Consider the following 26,519-nt stretch of genomic DNA (forward strand, 5'->3'; position numbering starts at 1 on the left):
TTGTTGTGCGGGCCTGTTGTCACTCTGCGCTGGTAAGGCCTGGCGGCGTCTCCATTCCGTTTGGCATGGGCGCCGCCATCTTGCCTTCTGGCCATGTGATGCGGCTGGCCAATCCTGGTGAGTCACATGTTCCCTCCGGCCAGTAACAGCACGGCATGGGGTATTTAGGAAGGGTCAGTGCCTTCCTTCTTTGCCAGTGCAACGTGTATCTCAGCCTAGCTGAGAGGGAGTTCTCTGTGCTTTCCTGTTCCTGTGAATTCGCTGGCTGCCAGTCTGCCTGTCAGCTCCTAGCTCCCACTGGACTACCCCGCTTCCTCCATCACCCTTGCCCATACCTGAGTGCCTGAGCCTGCTGACATCCTGCGCTTCAGTTCACTACCTGCATACCTGGTTTGATTATTTTCAGTTTCACTACCTGCACACCTGGACAGCTCTAATTGTTTCTACTTGGACATTAACCCTTTTACTCCCACCACAGAACTCTTGTGCACATTTATATATTCCTGGACTTTTATTTACTGCCATTATATGTCTATTCAAGCACTTATTAAAAATCCTAGTTTTATTTTCAAATCTGCTTCTGTGATCGCTCCTGCTACCACCCCGGGTCCACAAACAACCCAGAACATCACAGTGAGAGAGTTCGGGTTAGGCTGTGGGGAGAGGGAGAGTTAGGGGTAGGCTGCAGGAGGGTTAGGCTGCAGGAGGGGAGGGTTATGCTGCAGGAGGGTTAGGGTTAGGCTGCGTGAGGGGAGGGTTAGGCTGCAGGAGGGAAGGGTTAGGCTGCGATAGAGTTAGGGTTAGGCTTCGGGAGAGTTAGCATTAGGCTGCAGGAGGGGAGGGTTAGGGTGCGGGAGAGGGAAAGTTTGGGTTAGGCTGCAGGAGGGGAGGGTTAGGCTGTGGGGAGAGGGAGAGTTAGGGTTAGGCAGCGGGAGGGGAGGGTTAGGGTTAGGTTGCATGAGGGGAGGGTTAGGCTGCAGGAGGGGAGGGTTAGGCTGCGAGAGAGGGAGAGTTTGGGTTAGGATGTGGGGAGAGGGAGACTTAGGGGTAGGCTGCAGAAGGGTTAGGGTTAGGCTGCAGGAGGGTTAGGGTTAGGCTGCAGGAGGGGAGGATTAGACTGCAGGAGGGGAGGGTTAGGATGCAGGATGCTGGAGGGTTAGGGTGCTGGAGAGGGAGAATTCGGGTTAGGCTGTGGGGAGAGGGAGAGTTAGGTTAGGCTGCAGGAGGGTTAGGGTTAGGCTGCGGGAGGGGAGGGTTAGGTTGCGTGAGGGGTATCTGCGTGAGGGAGAGTTAGGGGTAGGCTGCAGGAGGGGAGGGTTAGACTGCAGGAGGGGAGGGTTAGGCTACGGGAGAGTTAGGGTTAGGCTGCAGGAGGAGAGGCTTAGGCTGTGGGGAGAGGGAGAGTTAGGGTTAGGCTGCAGGAGGGGAGGGTTAGGATGCAGGATGCTGGAGGGTTAGGGTGCTGGAGAGGGAGAATTCGGGTTAGGCTGTGGGGAGAGGGAGAGTTAGGTTAGGCTGCAGGAGGGTTAGGGTTAGGCTGCGGGAGGGGAGGGTTAGGTTGCGTGAGGGGTGTCTGCGTGAGGGAGAGTTAGGGGTAGGCTGCAGGAGGGGAGGGTTAGGCTGTGGGGAGAGTTAGGGTTAGGCTGCGGGAGGGGAGGGTTAGGCTGTGGGGAGAGTTAGGGTTAGGCTGTGGGAGGGGAGGGTTAGGATGCAGGAGGGGAGGGTTAGGGTGCTGGAGAGGGAGAATTCGGCTTAGGCTGTGGGGAGAGGGAGAGTTAGGCTGCAGGAGGGTTAGGGTTAGGCTGCAGGAGGGAAGGGTTAGGCTGCAGGAGGGGAGGGTTAGGGTTTGGCTGCAGGAGAGTTAGGGTTAGGCTGCGGGAGAGTTAGGGTTAGGCTGCAGGAGAGGAGGGTTAGGCTGTGGGAGAGGGAGAGTTCGGGTTAGGCTGCAGGAGGGGAGGGTTAGGCTGCGGGAGAGGGAGAGTTCGGGTTAGGCTGCAGGAGGGGAGGGTTAGACTGTGGGGAGAGGGAGAGTTAGGGTTAGGCTGCAGGAGGGGAAGTTTAGGGTTAGGCTGTGGGAGGGGAGGGTTAGGCTGTGGGAGAATTAGGGTTAGGATGCAGGAGGGGAAGTTTAGGGTTAGGCTGTGGGGAGAGTTAGTGTTAGGCTGCGGGAGGGGAGGGTTAGGCTGCGGGAGGGGAGTTAGGCTGCAGGAGGGGAGGGTTAGGCTGCAGGAGGGGAGGGTTAGGGTGCAGGAGGGGAGGGTTAAACAGTGGGGAGAAGGAGAGTTAGGGATAGGCTGTAGGAGGGGAGGGTTACGCTGTGGGGAGAGTTAGGGTTAAGCTGCGGAAGGGGAGGGTTAGGCTGCGGGAGGGGAGGGTTAGGGTTAGGCTGCGGGACAGTTAGGGTTAGGCTGCGGGAGAGTTAGGGTTAGGGTGCGGGAGAGGGAGAGTTCGGGTTAGGCTGAGGGAGGGGAGGGTTAGGCTGCGGGAGGAGAGGGTTAGGGTTAGGCTGCGGGACAGTTAGGGTTAGGCTGCGGGAGAGTTAGGGTTAGGCTGCGGGAGAGGGAGAGTTCGGGTTAGGCTGCAGGAGGGGAGGGTTAGGCTGTGGGGAGAGTTAGGGTTAGGCTGCGAGAGGGGAGGATTAGGCTGCAGGAGGGGAGGGTTAGGCTGCGGGAGACATAGGGTTAGGCTGCGGGAGACTTAGGGTTAGGCTACAGGAGGGGAGGGTTAGGGTGCGGGAGAGGGAGAGTTAGTGTTAGGCTGCAGGAGGGTTAGGGTTATACTGCAGGAGGGTTAGGGTTAGGCTGCAGGAGGGTTAGGGTTAGGCTGTGTGAGGGAGGGTTAGGCGGCGTGAGGGGAGGGTTAGGGTTAGGCTGCGGGAGAGTTAGGGTTAGGCTTCGGGAGAGTTCGGGTTAGGCTGCAGGAGGGGAGGGTTAGGCTGTGGGGAGAGGGAGAGTTAGGGGTAGGCTGCGGGAGAGTTAGGGTTAGGCTGCGGGAGAGCTAGGGTTAGGCTGCGGGGAGAGGGAGAGTTAAGGCTAGGCTGCGGGAGGGGAGGGTTAGGGTTAGGTTGCGTGAGGGGAGGGTTAGGCTGCGGGAGCAGAGGGTTAGGCTGTGGAAAGAGAGAGAGTTAGGGTTAGGCTGTGGGAGGGGAGGGATAGGCTGCGGGAGGGGAGGGTTAGGCTGCGGGAGCAGAGGGTTAGGCTGTGGAAAGAGAGAGAGTTAGGGTTAGGCTGTGGGAGGGGAGGGTTAGGCTGCAGGAGCAGAGGGTTAGGCTGTGGAAAGAGAGAGAGTTAGGGTTAGGCTGTTGGAGGGGAGGGTTAGGCTGCGAGAGGGGAGGGTTAGGCTGCGAGAGGGGAGGGTTAGGCTGCGGGAGCAGAGGGTTAGGCTGTGGAAAGAGAGAGAGTTAGGGTTAGGCTGTGGGAGGGGAGGGTTAGGCTGCGGGAGCAGAGGGTTAGGCTGTGGAAAGAGAGAGGGTTACGGTTAGGCTGTTGGAGGGGAGGGATAGGCTGCGGGAGGGGAGGGTTAGGCTGTTGGAGGGGAGGGTTAGGCTGCGAGAGGGGAGGGTTAGGCTGTTGGAGGGGAGGGTTAGGCTGCGAGAGGGGAGGGTTAGGCTCCATAAAAGAATAAGTCACTGAGCTAGTCATAGATTTTCTCTGTAATTTTTAATATCTTCATATTTCACAGGGGTGTGATATGTTATGTCAACATTTTCTATACATGATTCCATATATATAATTATTATTCATGGCTATCTTTTCCCTATGCATTAAACATATATCCTTTATACATCTTCTCATGACTGTTTATGACAGTGGTTCCCAAACTGTGCGCAGCGGCACCCTGGGGCGCCTCGGGACACTTGCAGGGATGCCTCAGGTTGGTGGTCCAGCAAAAAATCTAATTCTTTATGGTCAATGTAAAGTAAATATGTGCATGAACCTGTTCACCACCACATAACCAAACCTAAGGATGACCGATCAGCACAATTTACCTCACTGTATTACTTCACTACATTTATTTCTGAATTTCTCAATAACAACAAACGTTTGGCTTAGTGGTGACGAGGAAACAATGCTGATTCCAAAAAGTTTGGGAGCCCCTGGTCTATGACACACAGCTGTAAGTGTGGTATAGGTATCTCAGGTGTTATTATCCACGGAACCTGTGATTCTAATCTCTCATGCTTTTGTTTTTCAGGACAAAGTCAGAACGACGGGCAACTGGCTCCCACCACAATCACGCCTTTGTGTCCGAGGAGTCGGACTATCCGACATTTCAGGTTATCTTCCCGGTAACAAGATGTTTAATTACATTTTACCTTATGAATAAGCGTTGGTGAAGCTAAATTTAGCAAATGAGTCCATTACGCTCTTCCCTTGAGCTCATTAGTGAAATTGTTCTCACATAAAGGCAGAACCTTGTGCTCCGTTACATAAGGACATGTTCAGACTTGCCTACCTTTAGGCTGTCCCATCCGGGAGAGGACAGCCTGGACGACACTCTGTACACAGCAGGTGGGCGGAGCTGGGGGCGTCATCGTGGCCCCGCCCCCCGCTGTGCAGAGCCCGTAATACAGGCACTGTGCTGCGGGGGGCGGGGCTTCAATGACACAAATTAACGTGAATCGCGTCATCTGATCCTCCGGGCTGCATACTAAGTGGCCGGCAACAGGGGGTGCGGGATGGCTGCGGCTGGTTCCAGGAGACTTGCCTTGTCTTCCGGGTGGTCGGGAGCGGCACCCGATTTTCGGGAGGCTCCCGACCAAATCGGGAGGGTAGGCAAGTATGCATTTTGTTGCACTGTGTTGTTAATTGGACCAATTACCTTAATGGCAAAACTGCACAAAGTCCCACCCATCACCAGGGCCATATCTATAATGGGTGCAGGGTGTGCGGGGCACACGGGCCCAGGGGGGCCCCCCGCACCGCACACCCTGCAGCCATAGTATTACGTACCTCTCCGGAGTCCCACGTCGGCCGCTGGGGTCCGGCGCTGTAAAAATGACTGGAATATGGCCGCTGCGGCCATTTTCCCGTCGTTTGCGCATGCTGACCGCACACAGCTCAGTGCACTGCCGGACAGAGAGGAGGGGCCCCGTGTCGGAGACTGCACACAGGCCCCCTCCTCTCTAGAAACGCCCCTGCCCATCACTGTCAATTAACTCCTGAGCACCACAAAATTCTTTAGGCTGATGGATTGATTGTGATTCTTTATATTTATCCAGACAGACAGTAGACAGATAACAGTTACAGAAATAGGTTTCCTCCTGTGATTTCTAAATCTAAAAGGTGCGCACACACTAAACGACCTGCATACGATGCGCTGTCGTCGGTGATTTCCCTTGAAGTCTCCCCGGCAGCTCCAGGACACGATATGGTGCATAAACTGTACAATCTGACGAAAGATATATCGTGCACAATCTAACGATTTGCATGTCTTTATATCATGCACGATATATGGGCTGGATTATATGACAAAGGTGATCAGTGATCCATGCATGGATAAAATGAGTAGGGGTCCCCTGTATTTTCCATAACCAGCAGCGGACTCTTTCTAACGGGGAAGTAATGCCACAGCCAGGGGAACCTTCTCACCGGGGAATTGGCGGTTCGATTCCCGTCAGCCCGACAGGAGCAGAGTGCGACGCAGCGGAAGCCCGACAGAGCTGGAAATCCCGATCGTGGCTAGGTAAGTATCCACTAACCTAACCTAACCCCCCTAACCCTAACCCTCCTTAGGGGTGCCTAACCCTAACCACCCCCTTCCCCGCTGCCTAAACCTAAGTCCCCCGGGGGGGTGCCTAACCATAACCCTCCCTCCCCCTAGCCTAACCCTAACCCTCCCGGGGGGGTGCCTAACACTAAGTCCCCCCCGTGTGTCCTAAACCTAACCCTCCCCCCCTGTGGCTGTTCACTCGCGGCACCCGGCATCACTACGATCGTGATGCCGGGCGCCGGTCTCCCGGCGTTGGGGAAATGCGGGCGTCTACATCTAGACGCTCGACATTTCACCCTTGCCGGGATAAGACAGTCGGGAAGCCGGCTGCCGGTATTTAGGCAGTCGGCTTCCCGATTGCCTCTCCTCACCAGGTCCCCCTGCCAAATGGTTACCCCTGACCGCTAGTCAGCCCAGGCCGGGGATCCCTGGGGAGGTGGGGACCCCCCCCCAAATAATGTGGTTCCTCTCTCCAGGGCACCCCAGGCCTAGGCTGATAGCCCCCCTGCCGGTGGGTGCCGGGTTGATAGTGTAAAGTATAGTGGAAAAAAAAATAGAGGTGATAATATTGTCTTTTGCAGGTAAACTACAGGGCCCAGCAAGCCTCCCCCGCATGCTGGTACTTGGAAAACCACAACTACCAGCTTGTGGGGAATTACGGGCCTTCTGGTACTTGTAGTTCACCCGCAAAATAAATATTAAAATAAACACAAGGCACACACACCGTGATAGTGACATTTTATTTAAAAATACATTCACACTCACCTAGTATCCCTGTAGCCTTTACGTCCACTTGTCCATGTAGAAATCCACAGATACCTGTAAAAAAAAAACTCCATACTTACCTTTTCCTCACGTGTTCACTTTTTTTTTTTTAACACAGATGCATGGACGGATCTCGCTGATCTGTGCATGCTTCTGTGTCAAGTAATGACGTCGGCATCGTACGGATCGGGACAACATATCGTTCAGACATAAACACTGAGCGATATGCTGCGGATGGGGTACGAGATTGCTTGATCTCACCTGCTGTAGGTAAGATCTAAGGATACAACGGACGACCCGGTGGTATGTGCATTGGCATCATTATTCTAAATGGACACTCACGATATGCACATATTATGCACGATTTGTCTCTCCAATGCACGGAATCGGACAAATCGTGCATAGTATCGTCTAGTGCACAGGTTCTGAAACTCTGTCCTCAGGACCCCAAACAGTGCATGTTTTCCAGGTCTCCTCACAGAATCACAAGTGAAGTAATTGGCTCCACCTGTGGATCTTTTAAAATCTGTCAGTGAGTAATGAGTACACCTGTGCACCTGCTGGGTGACCTGGGAAGTGTGTCAGTGAGTAATGAGTACACCTGTGCACCTGCTGGGTGACCTGGAAAAAATGACCTGTGTGGGGTCCTGTTTGAGAACCACTGGTCTAGTGTGTACGCACCTTAAGTGTCCACACATCACCTGTATGGGGAGACAATTCCCAATATGCTGCCGTTAGGACTCGGAGCAGATGATCATTATTCTGCCTCCCTGGTTGTCTCATTCTCAATATTATATAATGTCCATCAAATATACTCATTGTGCATGCTCCTCCCCAGCTGTTGTGGAACTACACATCCCAGAATACCCTGCCACAGTTTTGCTATTAGGGCACGCTAAAACTGTGGCAGGGCATGCTGGGATTTGAAGTTACACAACAGTTGAAGGGCCGCAAGTCGAATACCCCTGCTGTAAAGTATATACTGTATACATGAGTTAGCCAGCTGGTCTCCCTCTTAGCGAGAGTGATGTGCGCCAGGCGATCGCTATTGCTGTTTGACTAACTTAATTGTGTTCCGCTGCATCTTATCTCATTAAGGATGATCGCTCCGCACAAGCACCATGGAAAATGCAAGTGAACCCACGTACAGTAAAGTGAGTATTGTGTGAGCCCCTGAAAGTGGCGATTATCACATTATAGTGCTGAGGAGGACACGAAGCCGGTGTCTGGGCAAACGCCCGATGTTTTACAACTGGCTGTGCGTCTAAGTCACTAAAGTGTCGCACAGCGCATGCTCCCACGGTGTGCACAAACAGTCACAGCAGCGATTGTGGTGCACGCTCTCAGAAATGTGCCGGGCGCTCCCGGGAGACGGGTATTCAGACGCACGCACAGAGATATGCTGTGTTATGGGCGTCTCCGGTGCCCAATCGCTTACCTAGGCGGCCAGACAGAGAATTACACATTCTGCATTCGCCTCATTGTTCCACCGTTTTGTTGTCGCAATGGACACTCACCGGCCACGCTGGTACATTCACTACAGATGGTGCTGCTGCAGGTTTACATTAAAGTTGTAATTAAAAGCTCTAAGTTATAGTTAGCTGATAAGGAAAAGAAGTGATAAATCTTTCAATTAAATGAAGATTAAATTAGGATTGCAGTTGCCGTGTTGGAGGGGGAGTGAGTATGGTACAGGAGTAACCTTGAGCACCCGAAGGAAAACCACGCAAATATGGGGAGAACATACAAACTCCACACATATAGGGCTGTGCTGCGAGGCAGAAAGCTACTAAAAAGTGCACCGCAGTGCTGCCCCTACATATGTATAATTATATACACTATCCCTTTACTGGCTCGGAGCTGGCTTTACATCTGTACAGTGGTATATGTGCCCTGGGCATCTCGTTCAGCTCCAGCCCGCTAGGGAGGGATGGCAAGATCCCTCTCCTGCCAGACTGCTGCATTGAGGTAAATGGGCTGATGCCAGCTGCAGAAAGTGGTAGGAAAATGCTTGTTAAACAGCCAATCCCCAAAGACAACTATGGAGACAGATGCTGCTCGCAAAGCAGGAGATATCGTTAATAAATTAGTGTGAAAGGTGATTCTGCCTTAAGCACACAGAATCAGCCATTCCGCATGGTTTTAAGGAGGGAATTAGTTTGATAAACAGACCCCTTAGTGCCTTACGTGTACATTTCTATTCGGTATACATAACTAGATATTAACTAGATATTGTTTTAGAACATTCTAATTACACTAATGAAGAAACACTGACAGATAGAAGAACTTACCAGGCTTGCGTCTTCTGTTTTTAGCTATAATGGAGACATGACGCCAGCAGTATACAGTGACCCCAGATCAATGCCGCAGCGGGACTATGACACTGGTGACCAACGTGGACCTCAGCAAGTCTCTGTAAGTAATTAGAATTATTGCACCATATATATTAGTAATGTATTTCCCATAAGCAGGTGTCCTCAATATTGAGCAGTCAGCAAACTCTCATGTACTGATATAAAGTTACTGGTGGCCTCATTGCTCTCCAGGCTTTATACAGATATAGGATTATCTAGGCGATAAAGTGCTATATGAGTGTTAGCATTTAGGAACATAGACATTCAGGGCCTGATTCAGACCCGCTCACGAGCGCTGAGCGCTCGCAAGTGGGTCGATGTTGCCCAAGTGCGCATGTCGATGGTGAGTGACAGCACGCCCCCTTTGGTGGGCATTCCGGGAGCGTGGCTGCCCAGATGGAGGCGTTCCCATGGGAACGCCTACCGTCTGGGTCCGGCCCCACTGACATCACTAGAGATCACTAGTGATGTCAGTGGGAGTGTTTTTGGCTCTGATAGAGCCAAAAGCACTCCGGGCTTGCGGCCAACGAGACCCTACCACAAGGGTCTCGTCACAAGCCCGATGGTCGCGATGGTCTTGACTACTGCACCATCTTGGGACGGCCATCGGTAGGTTAGCAATCGATGGTCACCCTCGATAGCAGCATTGGTGGTTGACATCGATGGTATGAAATCATCAGCTGTGTACCGTCAATGGTTTCATCCACTGGTGGGCATCTCTGTATTAATACTGGTCGGAGAGTGGGGGAGGGGCTTCACAGGTCATGTCGGGACAAAACTAAGCTCTGTGTTTCGGCACATGGAGGAGAAAAAAGTAAACCATCGCTTGGCTCTGTGCTATCGATGACGGTGGATCTCCAACATTGATGGCAAAAACATTGGCCATCGGTGGTTAACCATCGATGGCCATAGCTAGCACCATTACAGTGGGGTGGGCAGAATTTGGGATATCTGGAATAATGGAAGTGTTATACACACAAATGTAACAATTAGATTACACTTAAATATTTTAAAACTCTCTGGCGCTCAATCTCCCTGCGCAGTGCTACGATGCCGTGGCCACAGCTTTATTCCACGCCAAGTTCTGGCCCCTGATTCACAGATGTATGTAACCTGATGGTTAGTGCACATCTCCAGTGGTGGGAGGACTGCGCAGGAAGTGTACTGGCCATGTGCACCCCTCCATCTACGAGTACGCTCACATAGCCTCCTAGCCGCAGCCAGATTGACGGACTGCTGCATTTGGGAGGCGGGGTGTCGCCCCCGCTTTCTGGCAGGAACAAGGCCAGGGCCTGCGTCCATGGACGCAGACTTCCTGGTCTCGCAGGCCGCCAGGACCTGGTCAGGCTGCATTAGGTTCGGTTACCACAGCCTGGCCAAAGGGACAACAATTGCGAGCGGTAGTCGCGATAGTTCCGATAGTGATCCCAGGTTGCGACCACGGTAACAGCGCTGGGATCACGCAGATGTCTACCTCATTCTGCATTTGCATATTAGATGAACGGAATTGTACAGCCTCTTGCGTGCAGCTCTGTAATTCTGTCCATCTCTGCATCAGGCCTCAGGTGCACACAGATATACAGGTGTCACATGTCACATTACTCAGCGCAGTCTCCTATATAGACTCAGGAGCACACAGATATACAGGTGTCACATGTCACATTACTCAGCGCAGTCTCCCATATACAGACTCAGGAGCACACAGATATACAGGTGTCACATGTCACATTACTCAGCGCAGTCTCCCATATACAGACTCAGGAGCACACAGATATACAGGTGTCACATATCACATTACTCAGCGCAGTCTCCCATAAACAGACTCAGGAGCACACAGATATACAGGTGTCACATATCACATTACTCAGCGCAGTCTCCCATATACAGACTCAGGAGCACACAGATATACAGGTGTCACATATCACATTACTCAGCGCAGTCTCCCATATACAGATTCAGGAGCACACAGATATACAGGTGTCACATATCACATTACTCAGCGCAGTCTCCCATATACAGATTCAGGAGCACACAGATATACAGGTGTCACATATCACATTACTCAGCACAGTCTCCCATATACAGACTCAGGAGCACACAGATATACAGGTGTCACATATCACATTACTCAGCGCAGTCTCCTATATACAGACTCAGGAGCACACATATATACAGGTGTCACATATCACATTACTCAGCGCAGTCTCCTATATACAGACTCAGGAGCACACATATATACAGGTGTCACATATCACATTACTCAGCACAGTCTCCTATATACAGACTCAGGAGCACACAGGTATACAGGAGTCACATATCACATTACTCAGCACAGTCTCCCATATACAGATTCAGGAGCACACAGATATACAGGTGTCACATGTCACATTACTCAGCGCAGTCTCCTATATACAGACTCAGGAGCACACAGATATACAGGTGTCACATATCACATTACTCAGCGCAGTCTCCTATATACAGACTCAGGAGCACACAGATATACAGGTGTCACATATCACATTACTCAGCGCAGTCTCCTATATACAGACTCAGGAGCACACAGATATACAGGTGTCACAAATCACATAACTCAGCGCAGTCTCCCATATACAGACTCAGGAGCACACAGATATACAGGTGTCATATGTCACATTACTCAGCGCAGTCTCCTATATACAGACTCAGGAGCACACAGATATACAGGTGTCACATACCACATTACTCAACGCAGTCTCCCATAAACAGACTCAGGAGCACACAGATATACAGGTGTCACATATCACATTACTCAGCGCAGTCTCCCATATACAGATTCAGGAGCACACATATATACAGGTGTCACATATCACATTACTCAGCGCAGTCTCCCATATACAGACTCAGGAGCACACAGATATACAGGTGTCACATATCACATTACTCAGCGCAGTTTCCCATATACAGACTCAGGAACACACAGATATACAGGTGTCACATATCACATTACTCAGCGCAGTCTCCTATATACAGACTCAGGAGCACACAGATATACAGGTGTCACACATCACATTACTCAGCGCAGTCTCCCATATACAGACTCAGGAGCACACAGATATACAGGTGTCACATGTCACATTACTCAGCGCAGTCTCCTATATACAGACTCAGGAGCACACAGATATACAGGTGTCACATTACTCAGCGCAGTCTCCTATATACAGACTCAGGAGCACACAGGTATACAGGTGTCACATATCACATTACTCAGCGCAGTCTCCTATATACAGACTCAGGAGCACACAGGTATACAGGTGTCACATATCACATTACTCAGCGCAGTCTCCTATATACAGACTCAGGAGCACACAGATATACAGGTGTCACATATCACATTACTCAGCGCAGTCTCCTATATACAGACTGAGGAGCACACAGATATACAGGTGTCACATATCACATTACTCAGCGCAGTCTCCTATATACAGACTCAGGAGCACACAGATATACAGGTGTCACATATCACATTACTCAGCGCAGTCTCCTATATACAGAATCAGGAGCACACAGATATACAGGTGTCACATATCACATTACTCAGCACAGTCTCCTATATACAGAATCAGGAGCACACAGATATACAGGTGTCACATATCACATTACTCAGCGCAGTCTCCTATATACAGAATCAGGAGCACACAGATATACAGGTGTCACATATCACATTACTCAGCGCAGTCTCCTATATACAGACTCAGGAGCACACAGAAATACAGGTGTCACATATCACATTACTCATTGCAGTCTGCTATATACAGACTCAGGAGCACACAGATATACAGGTGTCACATATCACATTACTCAGCGCAGTCTCCCATATACAGACTCAGGAGCACACCGATATACAGGTGTCACATATCACATTACTCAGCGCAGTCTCCCATATACAGACTCAGGAGCACACAGATATACAGGTGTCACATATCACATTACTCAGCGCAGTCTCCCATATACAGACTCAGGAGCACACAGACATACAGGTGTCACATATCAGCGCAGTCTCCTATATACAGACTCAGGAGCACACAGATATACAGGTGTCACATATCACATTACTCAGTGCAGTCTCCCATATACAGACTCAGGAGCACACAGATATACAGGTGTCACATATCACATTACACAGCGCAGTCTCCTATATACAGACTCAGGAGCACACAGATATACTGGTGTCACATATCACATTACACAGCGCAGTCTCCCATATACAGACTCAGGAGCACACAGATATACAGGTATCACATATCACATTACTCAGCGCAGTCTCCCATATACAGACTCAGGAGCACACAGATATACAGGTGTCACATATCACATTACTCAGCGCAGTCACATATCACATTACTCAGCGCAGTCTCCATATACAGAGTCAGGAGCACACAGATATACAGGTGTCACACATCACATTACTCAGCGCAGTCTCCAATATACAGACTCAGGAGCACACAGATATACAGGTGTCACATATCACATTACTCAGCACAGTCTCCCATATACTGACTCAGGAGAACACAGATATACAGGTATCACATATCACATTACTCAGCACAGTCTCCCATATACTGACTCAGGAGCACACAGATATACAGGTGTCACATATCACATTACTCAGCACAGTCTCCCATATACTGACTCAGGAGCACACAGATATACAGGTGTCACATATCACATTACTCATCGCAGTCTCCCATATACAGACTCAGGAGCACACAGATATACAGGTGTCACATATCACATTACACAGCGCAGTCTCCTATATACAGACTCAGGAGCACACAGATATACAGGTGTCACATATCACATTACACAGCGCAGTCTCCCATATACAGACTCAGGAGCACACAGATATACAGGTGTCACATATCACATTACTCAGGGCAGTCTCCCATATACAGACTCAGGTGCACACAGATATACAGGTGTCACATATCACATTACTCAGTGCAGTCTCCCATGTACAGACTCAGGAGTACACAGATATAAAGGTGTCACATATCACATTACTCAGTGCAGTCTCCTATATACAGACTCAGGAGCACACAGATATACAGGTGTCACATATCACATTACTCAGCACAGTCTCCCATATACTGACTCAGGGGCACACAGATATACAGGTGTCACATATCACATTACTCAGCACAGTCTCCCATATACTGACTCAGGAGCACACAGATATCCAGGTGTCACATATCACATTACTCAGCGCAGTCTCCATATACAGACTCAGGAGCACACAGATATACAGGTGTCACATATCACATTACTCATCGCAGTCTCCCATATACAGACTCAGGAGCACACAGATATACAGGTGTCACATATCACATTACTCAGCGCAGTCTCCCATATACAGACTCAGGTGCACACAGATATACAGGTGTCACATATCACATTACTCAGTGCAGTCTGCTATATACAGACTCAGGAGCACACAGATATACAGGTGTCACATATCACATTACACAGCGCAGTCTCCCATATACAGACTCAGGAGCACACAGATATACAGGTGTCACATATCACATTACTCAGCACAGTCTCCATATACAGACTCAGGAGCACACAGATATACAGGTGTCACATATCACATTACTCAGCACAGTCTCCTATATACAGACTCAGGAGCACACAGGTATACAGGTGTCACATATCAATTACTCAGCGCAATCTCCCCTATACAGACTCAGGAGCACACAGGTATACAGGTGTCACATATCACATTACTCAGCACAGTCTCCCCTATACAGACTCAGGAGCAAACAGATATACAGGTGTCACCTATCACATTACTCAGCGCAGTCTCCCATATACAGACTCAGGAGCACACAGTTATACAGGTGTCACATATCACATTACTCAGCGCAGTCTCCTAAATACAGACTGAGGAGCACACATATATACAGGTGTCACATATCACTTACTCAGCGCAGTCTCCATATACAGACTCAGGAGCACACAGATATACAGGTGTCACATATCACATTACTCAGCGCATTCTCCTATATACAGACTCAGGAGCACACAGATATACAGGTGTCACATATCACATTACTCAGCGCAGTCTCCCATATACAGACTCAGGAGCACACAGATATACAGGTGTCACATATCACATTACTCAGCGCAGTCTCCCATATACAGACTCAGGAGCACACAGATATACAGGTGTCACATATCACATTACTCAGCGCAGTCTCCCATATACAGACTCAGGAGCACACAGATATACAAGTGTCACATATCACATTACTCATCGCAGTCTCCCATATACAGACTCAGGAGCACACAGATATACAGGTGTCACATATTACATTACCTCAGCGCAGTCTGCATATACAGACTCAGGAGCACACAGATATACAGGTGTCACATATCACATTACTCAGCACAGTCTCCATATACAGACTCAGGAGCACACAGATATACAGGTGTCACATATCACATTACTCAGCGCAGTCTCCTATCTACAGACTCAGGAGCACACAGATATACAGGTGTCACATATCACATTACTCAGCGCAGTCTCCTATATACAGACTCAGGAGCACACAGATATACAGGTGTCACATATCACATTACACAGCACAGTCTCCCATATACAGACTCAGGAGCACACAGATATACAGGTGTCACATATCACATTACTCAGCGCAGTCTCCCATATACAGACTCAGGAGCACACAGATATACAGGTGTCACATGTCACATTACTCAGCACAGTCTCCCATATACAGACTCAGGAGCACACAGATATACAGGTGTCACATATCACATTACTCAGCGCTGTCTCCCATATACAGACTCAGGAGCACATAGATATACAGGTGTCACATATCACATTACTCAGCGCAGTCTCCTATATACAGACTCAGGAGCACACAGATATACAGGTGTCACATATCACATTACTCAGCGTAGTCTCCATATACAGACTCAGGAGCACACAGATATACAGGTGTCACATATCACATTACTCAGCGCAGTCTCCTATATACAGACTCAGGAGCACACAGATATACAGATGTCACATTACTCAGCGCAGTCTCCCATATACAGACTCAGGAGCACACAGATATACAGGTGTCACATATCACATTACTCAGCACAGTCTCCCATATAGAGACTCAGGAGCACACAGATATACACGTGTCACATATCACATTACTCAGCGCAGTCTCCCATATACAGGCTCAGGAGCACACAGATATACAGGTGTCACATATCACATTACTCAGCGCTGTCTCCCATATACAGACTCAGGAGCACACAGATATACAGGTGTCACATATCACATTACTCAGCGCAGTCTCCCATATACAGACTCAGGAGCACACAGATATACAGGTGTCACATATCACATTACTCAGCGCAGTCTCCTATATACAGACTCAGGAGCACACAGATATACAGGTGTCACATATCACATTACTCAGCACAGTCTCCCATATACAGACTCAGGAGCACACAGATATACAGGTGTCACATATCACATTACTCAGCGCAGTCTCCCATATACAGACTCAGGAGCACACAGATATACAGGTGTCACATATCACATTACTCAGCGCAGTCTCTCATATACAGACTCAGGAGCACACAGATATACAGGTGTCACATATCTCATTACTCAGCGCAGTCTCCCATATACAGACTCAGGAGCACACAGATATACAGGTGTCACATAACACATTACTCAGCGCAGTCTCCCATATACAGACTCAGGAGCACACAGATATACAGGTGTCACATATCACATTACTCAGCGCAGTCTCCCATATACAGACTCAGGAGCACACAGATATACAGGTGTCACATATCACATTACTCAGCGCAGTCTCCTATATACAGACTCAGGAGCACACAGATATACAGGTGTCACATATCACATTACTCAGCGCAGTCTCCATATACAGACTCAGGAGCACCCAGATATACAGGTGTCACACATCACATTACTCAGCACAGTCTCCCATATACAGACTCAGGAGCACACAGATATACAGGTGTCACATATCACATTACTCAGCGCAGTCTCCTATATACAGACTCAGGAGCACACAGATATACAGGTGTCACATATCACATTGCTCAGCGCAGTCTCCTATATACAGACTCAGGAGCACACAGATATACAGGTGTCACATATCACATTACTCAGCGCAGTCTCCTATATACAGACTCAGGAGCACACAGATATACAGGTGTCACATATCACATTACTCAGCGCAGTCTCCTATATACAGACTCAGGAACACACAGATATACAGGTGTCACATATCACATTACTCAGCGTAGTCTCCTATATACAGACTCAGGAGCACACAGATATACAGGTGTCACATATCACATTACCCAGCGCAGTCTCCTTATACAGACTCAGGAGCACACAGATATACAGGTGTCACATATCACATTACTCAGCGCAGTCTCCTATATACAGACTCAGGAGCACATAGATATACAGGTGTCACATATCACATTACTCAGCGCAGTCTCCATATACAGACTCAGGAGCACACAGCTATACAAGTGTCACATATCACATTACTCAGCGCAGTCTCCCATACACAGACTCAGGAGCACACAGATAAACAGGTGTCACATATCACATTACTCAGCGCAGTCTCCTATATACAGACTCAGGAGCACACAGATATACAGGTGTCACATATCACATTACTCAGCACAGTCTCCTATATACAGACTCAGGAGCACACAGATATACAGGTGTCACATATCACATTACTCAGCGCAGTCTCCCATATACAGTCTCAGGAGCACACAGATATACAGGTGTCACATATCACATTGCTCAGCACAGTCTCCCATATACAGACTCAGGAGCACACAGATATACAGGGGTCACATATCACATTACTCAGCGCAGTCTCCCATATACAGACTCAGGAGCACACAGATATACAGCTGTCACATATCACATTACTCAGCGCAGTCTCCCATATACAGACTCAGGAGCACACAGATATACAGGTGTCACATTATACATCACAGTTGCCTGGTGCTTTGCGACTTATACAATTTTCTCAAAAAAAGACGCTAGGCGTTAGCAGAGTTGCACAGGACCCGCCAGCTCACTCACTTGAGGGATATCGTGCTGCGTGGCGTATTGAAGGTAGATGAGATAAGACACATCTGTAAACCGAGGATTAATCAACAGAAGCTTTTTAACATTATTTGCCTTGAAAGACACAAACCTTTCATAGGAGTATCTCATTGTTCCATAACGGGGCTTTGAGGCGCTCTGTGCCATCCACGACCCTGACTGCATTACGTCATTCCAAGGGGGCGGGGCTGCCAGCGACCGTAAGAACAGCAGCACCGTGGCAGCATCTTCAGCATGGTCCAGGGTGCTGTAATGGCTGCAGCGGTTACTCTGGATGCAGGGTGCTGTAATGGCTGCAGCGGTGACTCTGGATGCAGGGAGCTGTAATGGATGCAGCGATGACTCTGGATGCAGGGTGCTGTAAAGGCTGCAGCGGTGACTCTGGATGCAGGGTGCTGTAAAGGCTGCAGCGGTGACTCTGGATGCAGGGTGCTGTAAAGGCTGCAGCGGTGACTCTGGATGCAGGGTGCTGTACAGGCTGCAGCGGTGACTCTGGATGCAGGGTGCTGTAAAGGCTGCAGCGGTGACTCTGGATGCAGGGTGCTGTAAAGGCTGCAGCGGTGACTCTGGATGCAGGGTGCTGTAATGGCTGCAGCGGTGACTCTGGATGCAGGGTGCTGTAAAGGCTGCAGCGGTGACTCTGGATGCAGGGTGCTGTAAAGGCTGCAGCGGTGACTCTGGATGCAGGGTGCTGTAAAGGCTGCAGCAGTTACTCTGGATGCAGGGTGCTGTAAAGGCTGCAGCGGTGACTCTGGATGCAGGGTGCTGTAAAGGCTGCAGCGGTGACTCTGGATGCAGGGTGTTGTAAATGCTGCAGCGGTGACTCTGGATGCAGCGTGCTGTAAAGGCTGCAGCGGTGACTCTGGATGCAGGGTGCTGTAAAGGCTGCAGCGGTGACTCTGGATGCAGGGTGCTGTACAGGCTGCAGCGGTGACTCTTGATGCAGAGTGCTGTAAAGGCTGCAGCGGTGACTCTGGATGCAGGGTGCTGTAAAGGCTGCAGCGGTGACTCTGGATGCAGGGTGCTGTAAAGGCTGCAGCAGTGATTCTGGATGCAGGGTGCTGTAAAGGCTGCAGCGGTTACTCTGGATGCAGGGTGCTGTACAGGCTGCAGCGGTGACTCTGGATGCAGGGTGCTGTAAAGGCTGCAGCGGTGACTCTGGATGCAGGGTTCTGTACAGGCTGCAGCGGTGACTCTGGATGCAGGGTGCTGTACAGGCTGCAGCGGTGACTCTGGATGCAGGGTGCTGTACAGGCTGCAGCGGTGACTCTGGATGCAGGGTGCTGTAAAGGCTGCAGCGGTGACTCTGGATGCAGGGTGCTGTACAGGCTGCAGCGGTGACTCTGGATGCAGGGTGCTGTACAGGCTGCAGCGGTGACTCTGGATGCAGGGTGCTCTAAACGCTGCAGCGGTGACTCTGGATGCAGGGTGCTGTAAAGGCTGCAGCGGTGACTCTGGATGCAGGGTGCTATAAAGGCTGCAGCGATGACTCTGGATGCAGGGTGCTGTAAAGGCTGCAGCGGTGACTCTGGATGCAGGGTGCTGTAAAGGCTGCAGCGGTGACTCTGGATGCAGGGTGCTGTAAAGGCTGCAGTGGTGACTCTGGATGCAGGGTGCTGTAAAGGCTGCAGTGATGACTCTGGATGCAGGGTGCTGTAAAGGCTGCAGCGGTGACTCTGGATGCAGGGTGCTGTAAAGGCTGCAGCGGTGACTCTGGATGCAGGGTGCCGTGTAACACACCCTTTATTATGGCCCTATGAGTGAGCGAGGGCTGCCAGTTTTTAGGTTACTGCTGCTGATGCTGGGGTTGCGGTCGGGATATTGAACGCATCCTATATAACATGATGCGTCAGTCAGGGATGCAGCTTCCCACATCTCTGACACTTTGGGAGCATCCCTGTATACTACATTAATATACAGCATACTACTATATGGTACATGAATATTGAATCTTGCATTGTATATAAACTCTCCCCAGCAGTGCATGTAGTTTAGAGGAGTATCATACAATGATACTACGTATACTGTATATCAGTATTCTCCCTGTTATCTGTTCACCTTAATAAAGTTGCCGCAGGTCACAGTGCCAGCTGCGCTTTCTTCTCTTACCTGCGGTACTGCCAGTATCCCCCAGTCGCAGCACTGGGGGAGTCTGTCCCTGCAGCGCTGCTATAGAGATGGGGGAGGGCTCTGCCGGGCCAGAATGTGTTACAAGTTGGTGCAGCCCCATTTGCCGGTACAGACCTTTAAAAAAATTGCACTGTACTAGCCAAAACGGGCCCCTAGAATTGTAGGGCCCTGGGCAGGTGCCCGTTGTGCTCATACAGTAAGACGGCCCTGTCTGTATTTCATGATGCCATTTGTAGTCAACCTTTTATTTCAGGATAACTTTTGTCGTGTAGATCTCTGTGACCTCATATTCAATTGAAGAAAGAGGGCGATAGTCTGATTTACAGATGGAGCAGTATTAAGTTATCCATTCAGTGCCACTCAGCGACCCTCCAAGCAAGGAGAACGTGCGTCAAATGCCTAAATGTGTTCCGTCATTATCTGTATTGCAAACTGAAATATTTCTGAAGTATTGTTATCTCTTATCTCATTTAGGATGATCTCTACGGACATGTAGAGAAAAAGAACACGCAAGCTTTCCCAAGCAGACTAAAGTGAGTATCATTCTTACATGTAAGCTGCTGCCAGATCCACATAACATTACATATATATTATATATATATATATATATATATATAGTGATAGAAGCACTGGAGAAGTTAGGGATGGCATGTATATGTGTACCAGATTCCTGTAATATGTATTTTAACCTCCAGGAAAAGTCTGTTTTACAAACAGATCTGAGTGACGGCTTTTGGTAAAAAAACCGGAGAATGGGTCCTGGAGGTGTGGATGTGAGAGGGAAGGGAGGGCTCATCCACAGGGCCGTTTCAGGTGTTAAGGGCCGTACACACTGGGCGATAAAGTGGACGACTGAACGATAACGATATCGTTATCGTTCAGTCGTCCACTTTATCGTCCATTTTTAACCCCAAAAAGATGAACGATAACAACGACACGCGTTCCCACGGGGCGTTCGTCATCATCGTTCATCGGGCTGACATGCAGGTCAACCTGACGATCTCGTCAGGTTGCTGCATGTCAGGGAATGGGGGAGAGAGCCCGGCGCTGAACGATATCGTTAATGATATCGTTCAGCGGCTGTGCTCAATGTCATGAATGACACTGAGCACAGCCTGCCGAGGACAACACTACACTATATCGCTCAGGGAGCATATCGTGTAGTGTGTACCCACCGTTAGGTCTTTCAGCTTGAGAGCAGGCTAATTAGGGTTTACACCTGGAAGTGGCTCAATATAGCTGTGTAGAGTTTTGATGCAGTGTCTCACACACCCTGGGGAGAAGAGAAACTGAGGCTTTGTTCTGAGATACTGTGACATTGGTATGTACTATGTTTGTGGTAAGGCAGTAGGCCCTGCCACATGTAGAGAGGAAATTACCTGTCTAGTTAGTGCCCAGACGGGCCAGGGTTTATTTTTATGTTTTGTTTGTTTGATTATTGGTGTCACACAATAAAAACTGGTGCCGACCAGCTTGCACAAAAACCTCGACTAGTGCTGTTTCCTTGCTGCTGTGTGTAAGGAGGTGTCCACCTACCACAGGAGAGGGACCCCTACCCCGATGATATCACAAATGTGTATATATATATATATATATATATATATATAATGCATTATGCACTGGGAAGACCCTGCCAGACAATTATCTTCCTCTAATGGGTCTCTCCCATGCTCTCCATGTGTCCCCACTCTCATACAAATACTGTATGCCCCTCAGAACGATAACTACCCCAACAATGTGCCATCTCCCAATATTATCTTCCTACAGTATATGGACTAGTAAGCAGTAGCGGCTGCATCGTCTGAGCGTTTCCTGCAATGCACACACCCTATCGCAACGGCAGAACCTGGATATAGGACGCATATTTGCTATCCACATTCTCATTGGAGAAAGATATTGGGATAGCACAAAGTCATTTTTTTTCTCTTAATTTTGCCCATTTTATACAGATTTATTCCACAATTCTGCAATAGGAAGAACGGTCTGTGACACGCGGGGGCTGCAGTCATAACTGTCTCCTTATCCAGCATACAGGCTTCTTATACACAGGACAGCCAGATTCTACATGGTGCACGTCTATATCTCCCTAATCCTAATGTGGCCTGGAGCATTCTCTGGGGGAGAGTTATCAAAGTTAGGAGAAAGATATAGTATAATAGAAGCACAGGGGAAGATTAAATTCGGCGCGTTGCTGAATAGACCCAGGAAGGAGTTCCTATAGCTACTCAATTGACCGCGCTATTAAGCGCGACTAGAACCACTTAAGTTGGAGAATGCTGGTTACCGCGCCTTAAGCTGGGCGTTTAGTATCGCTAACCGGCATTCTCCGACTAAAGTGCCGGCCGCGAGGCTGTTAGTGCCGGAAAACAGCATCAAGCCCGGCACTTAAGTCGGATTTCTGTTCGCATCTCAGGAGGGTGTGAGCAGAAATCCTGTAGGCGGACTTAATAACGTGGTCAGTTGAATAGCTCCGGGATCTCCTTCCCAAGGATATTCAGCATTGTACTGAATAGAATCCCCCCCCATAAAAATTCACTTTTTTTACCCCCCCATAACCAGTTTATTATAGATTTCATTACTTTACCCCTTCCCCTCCCCCGTCAAATGGTTTTATTTTATCCCTCCCCCACCTCCACTTATGTTACATGCCCCCCATGGGAACCCCCCTCCCCACATGCAGGGGGGGTGATTATCATCATGATTAGTTCCCTCTGCTGCACACACAGAGGGCCTGATTCAGACCCGCTCGCGAGCGCTGAGCGCTCGCAAGCGGGTCGATGTTGCCCAAGTGCGCATGCGCATGACGGAGGCAGCTCCATCGTGCGCATGCGCGAGACCCAAATAACGATGGGCATGCACCAAAGGGGGCGTGCTGTCGATGGTGAGTGACAGCACGCCCCCTTTGGTGGGCGTGCCGGGGGCGTGGCTGCCCAGACGGAGGCGTTCCCATGGGAACGCCTACCGTCTGGGGCCGGCCCCACTGACATCACTAGTGATGTCAGTGGGAGTGTTTTTGGCTCTGATAGAGCCAAAAGCACTCCGGGCTTGCGGCCAACGAGACCCTACCGCAAGGGTCTCGTCGCAAGCCCGATGGTCGTGATGGTCTTGACCATCGCGACCATCTTTTTGGCCGCTCGCATAAGCTGTGGGTGGTCACCCACAGCTATGTGAGCGGCCAGGAGGCCGCTCCAATTTTAGGTAGGACGGCCCTGATTCAGAGCGAGCGCTCTTGTCAGAGCGTCCGGCTCTGAATCAGGCCCAGAGATCAGCCAAATAGTGCTGTAGGGAACTAAGGGTCTGATTCAGAACCACTCGCACAAATTTCGTAGGCAGTACATAAGCACGCCCAGTATTTCTTAGAGCGCAATCACATAGTGTATGCAGACACCCACCAGCCTGTTTTAAGATGCCCACTTGTGCACGTCATGTCCAGGAAGTGTATGTAACCATCGGTAACATCGGATGCTTACGCAGCGCTTTAGGTTGACCATACTTCAGCGTACAAACAAGCCATTTGACGTGTACTATGATGATCTCCTATAATTATGCACACCTCTAAAACGCCGCTGAGATGCTCAGGCACCCCTGCTTTTTCATCTCCACTCCCCCGTTTTTAATGGCCAGCCCCTGTTACCACCTACAATCGACCTCCCCTGTCACTCACTCTGCTGGGCTGTCTATGTGCAGCGAGCGAATGCATTGTGAACTTTCGCTAAGGTATGCGCACAATGAATACATATTGCACACCAACGGAAGCAGCGAGAGTATGCATCTTAGCGAGCGGGTCTGAATCAGGCCCTAAGTTCCCCTCCTCGCACCTTGATCACTAGCGCATTCTGGGATGCGATTCTGGCAGTGATGTCGGCGGTCACAGTTCGCTGCATTACTGCCTGGGGGGCCGGGGTCATAGGAGATCTATTCTGCACTTCTACAGCCGAGACACAGAGTGGGGCGGCGCGGTCATGTGATGCCACCTTATGAGCTGAAGCACAGCTGGCTCTGGTCACATGACCTCAATGTCACCAGGTAAGTGGTTAAGGTTGGTGTGTCTAGTCCTTTAATAACATGTTACTTCCACTAATGGAGAAATGCTGGTAGACATGAACATAGCAGGCTGGTCCATCATTGTACTTTGTATCTAGAACAAGTGTCTTCTGTTTTTAGCTATGGTGACACCAGATCATTGCCTCAGCGGGACTATGATTACCCAGAGGAACCCCAGCAATTCCCTGTAAGTAATTGGAAATACTGCCCAATGCTCTCTGTGTGCACAATAGTAGAAGCAAACCCTGTATTCCCCACCTCTGTGTCCTCAATACCAGGCAGTCAGAAATAGTAGTGCAGCCCATACATACACACACACATATATACAGTATAAACTCCCATATATACTGATGTACAGACACTAAAGGGCTGATTCATGGTCAGTACTATGCCAGTCTGCAGACCGTCACACAGCAGTTGTCATAGATTAGATGCCTGTAGGAAGCGCACTTCATTTCCCCTTATGAAGAAGGCCCAAATCCTGCCACGAAACGCGCAAGGTAAATCACTGTGTAGCATGGCGCGCCACTGGTGCCCTCAGATCTTTGTCCTAATATGATGTGCATCAATTTAAAATCATTTATTAATGGAGACAATTTGTTAGTTATCCGTTTATTAAATTCTTCATTTGGGACGAGTCCTTCTGTTACCTACCGACCCTACACCAGTGATTTGTATACATTTCTTCAGTGCTGTTATTTCTGCTTTTAATACAATATCCAATAATCTCTTTAGACTAGTAGAATATATTTTTATTTCTATTGATTGCTGTACAGACGCAGCTAACGTATCGTACCTGCCTAATGTTGGAATATTTAGCGTTCTATAACACCAGACCACCCAGCGCTGCCTTTTTTAGTGAGAATAGCAAGATTTTATCTCAGCACACTCGTATTACACTGAGCACGTAGTAAATATGATGCCTACCTCACTTATATGTCACATACAGATATTTCCAGCAGCACTAACTCTTTGCATCTTGTGATTTGTTGCAGAGGATTGCGCCGCAGGGGTTTCATCAGGCTGAGTACAGCCGGGATCCTGCCGTGCCGAGTACCGGATGGGGACACAGATCCTTTGCTGCTGGACGTCATTAACTTTGAATAGTTCCTTAACTGTCTTGTGTCCTAGTTCCCCAAGTTCATGGAAATTTGTAGAATTAACGATTAAAACCACAGCTTCCGTGCTACATATTTAGTAGGGAGCGTAATGGATAATGGAGGAAGAAAAAACGTAAAGTTGTGATGATCAGACGTCTGCAATGAGATATTGTACCCATTACCCCCGTGTCAGCAGTTGTTTTGAACCAGAAATTGCCTAGACCCCTCATAGATTTATATACACCCCCCCCCCCCCCCGATGCCCATCTGCAGGTCCACAAAGGATATCGGGGCAAGAAGATGAAGGAAATTAACTTTACATATTTCAATGTTCTTGCTGCAAATACAAGTGATATTTACCTTGCTAGTAGATGCTGTGAATTACAACTGTTGTCATTAAGGTGACAACTTCTATATCAATGTTTATTATAGTTTGCATAAGAATATTTCCTGTTGCTCTCGGGCATTCCAGGGTTTGGCAATGCTTGTCAATTATACTGCTTTTATACCTAAATTCCGGGTCTGACCTGGAGGTTGGAACACAGGGGGCCTGATTCAGACCCGCTCACGAGTGCTATGCGCTTGCAAGCGGGTCGAAGGTGGCCCAGTGCGCACGACGGAGCCAGCTCCGTCGTGCGCATGCGCGAGACCCGGATAGTGATGGGCAAACCGTCGCTCCGGGTCTCGCTCCAAAGGGGGCGTTCTGTCGATGTTGAGTGACCCTTTGGTGGGCGGACCGGGGAAGTGGCTGCCCAAACGGAGGCGTTCCCATGTGAATGCCTCAAGTTGGGGGCGGCCCCTCTGACATCACGGACCCTACCACAAGGGTCTCGTCGCAAGCCCGATGGTCGCGATGGTCTTGACCATCGCGACCATCTTCCTGGCTGCTCACTATAGCTGTGGGTGGCCACCCACAGCTATGCGAGTGGCCAGGAGGCCGTTCTAAAAAAAAAAAAAAAAGACCGGCCCTGATTCAGAGCGAGCGGTCTGTCAGATCGTCCGGCTCTGAATCAGGGCCTGGGTTCCAAACCGGATCAGACCCACAATTTAGCCGGCGCCGACCCAGGATTTTCCCGAGTCAGCGCCGTTCACACTGAAGCCGGGTCTGCAGTGACCCAGCGTTGAAGTGGACGCTTGAAGAGGACGTCATCTCCAAGCGCCACTGAAGCCGGCCAATCGGCAGGCATGCGGCACGATCCAGGTCATCGTGACCCGGATTGCGCCGTTTACACTGCAGGGTTTCACAGGTCG

General features: G+C 49.5%; 1 protein-coding gene across 1 annotated transcript in view; it reads left to right on the forward strand.

Annotated features, from left to right (window-relative positions):
- Positions 1–25,451, forward strand: part of LOC148453611 (uncharacterized) — a 36,851-nt gene extending 11,400 nt beyond the window's left edge. Inside the window, exons 3-8 of the mRNA XM_088461925.1 lie at positions 4,195–4,288; positions 7,576–7,631; positions 8,793–8,892; positions 20,599–20,657; positions 24,289–24,355; positions 25,164–25,451. Coding sequence (XP_088318051.1) covers positions 4,195–4,288; positions 7,576–7,631; positions 8,793–8,892; positions 20,599–20,657; positions 24,289–24,355; positions 25,164–25,265 — 478 coding nt within the window. The 3' untranslated portion in view covers positions 25,266–25,451. The remainder of the gene's footprint in view (positions 1–4,194; positions 4,289–7,575; positions 7,632–8,792; positions 8,893–20,598; positions 20,658–24,288; positions 24,356–25,163) is intronic.
- Positions 25,452–26,519: the final 1,068 nt, after the last annotated feature.

This window comes from Taudactylus pleione, unplaced genomic scaffold (assembly GCF_031769625.1).
Source record: "Taudactylus pleione unplaced genomic scaffold, aTauple2 ptg001125l, whole genome shotgun sequence".
In the NCBI taxonomy this organism is placed as follows: Eukaryota; Metazoa; Chordata; class Amphibia; order Anura; family Myobatrachidae; genus Taudactylus; species Taudactylus pleione.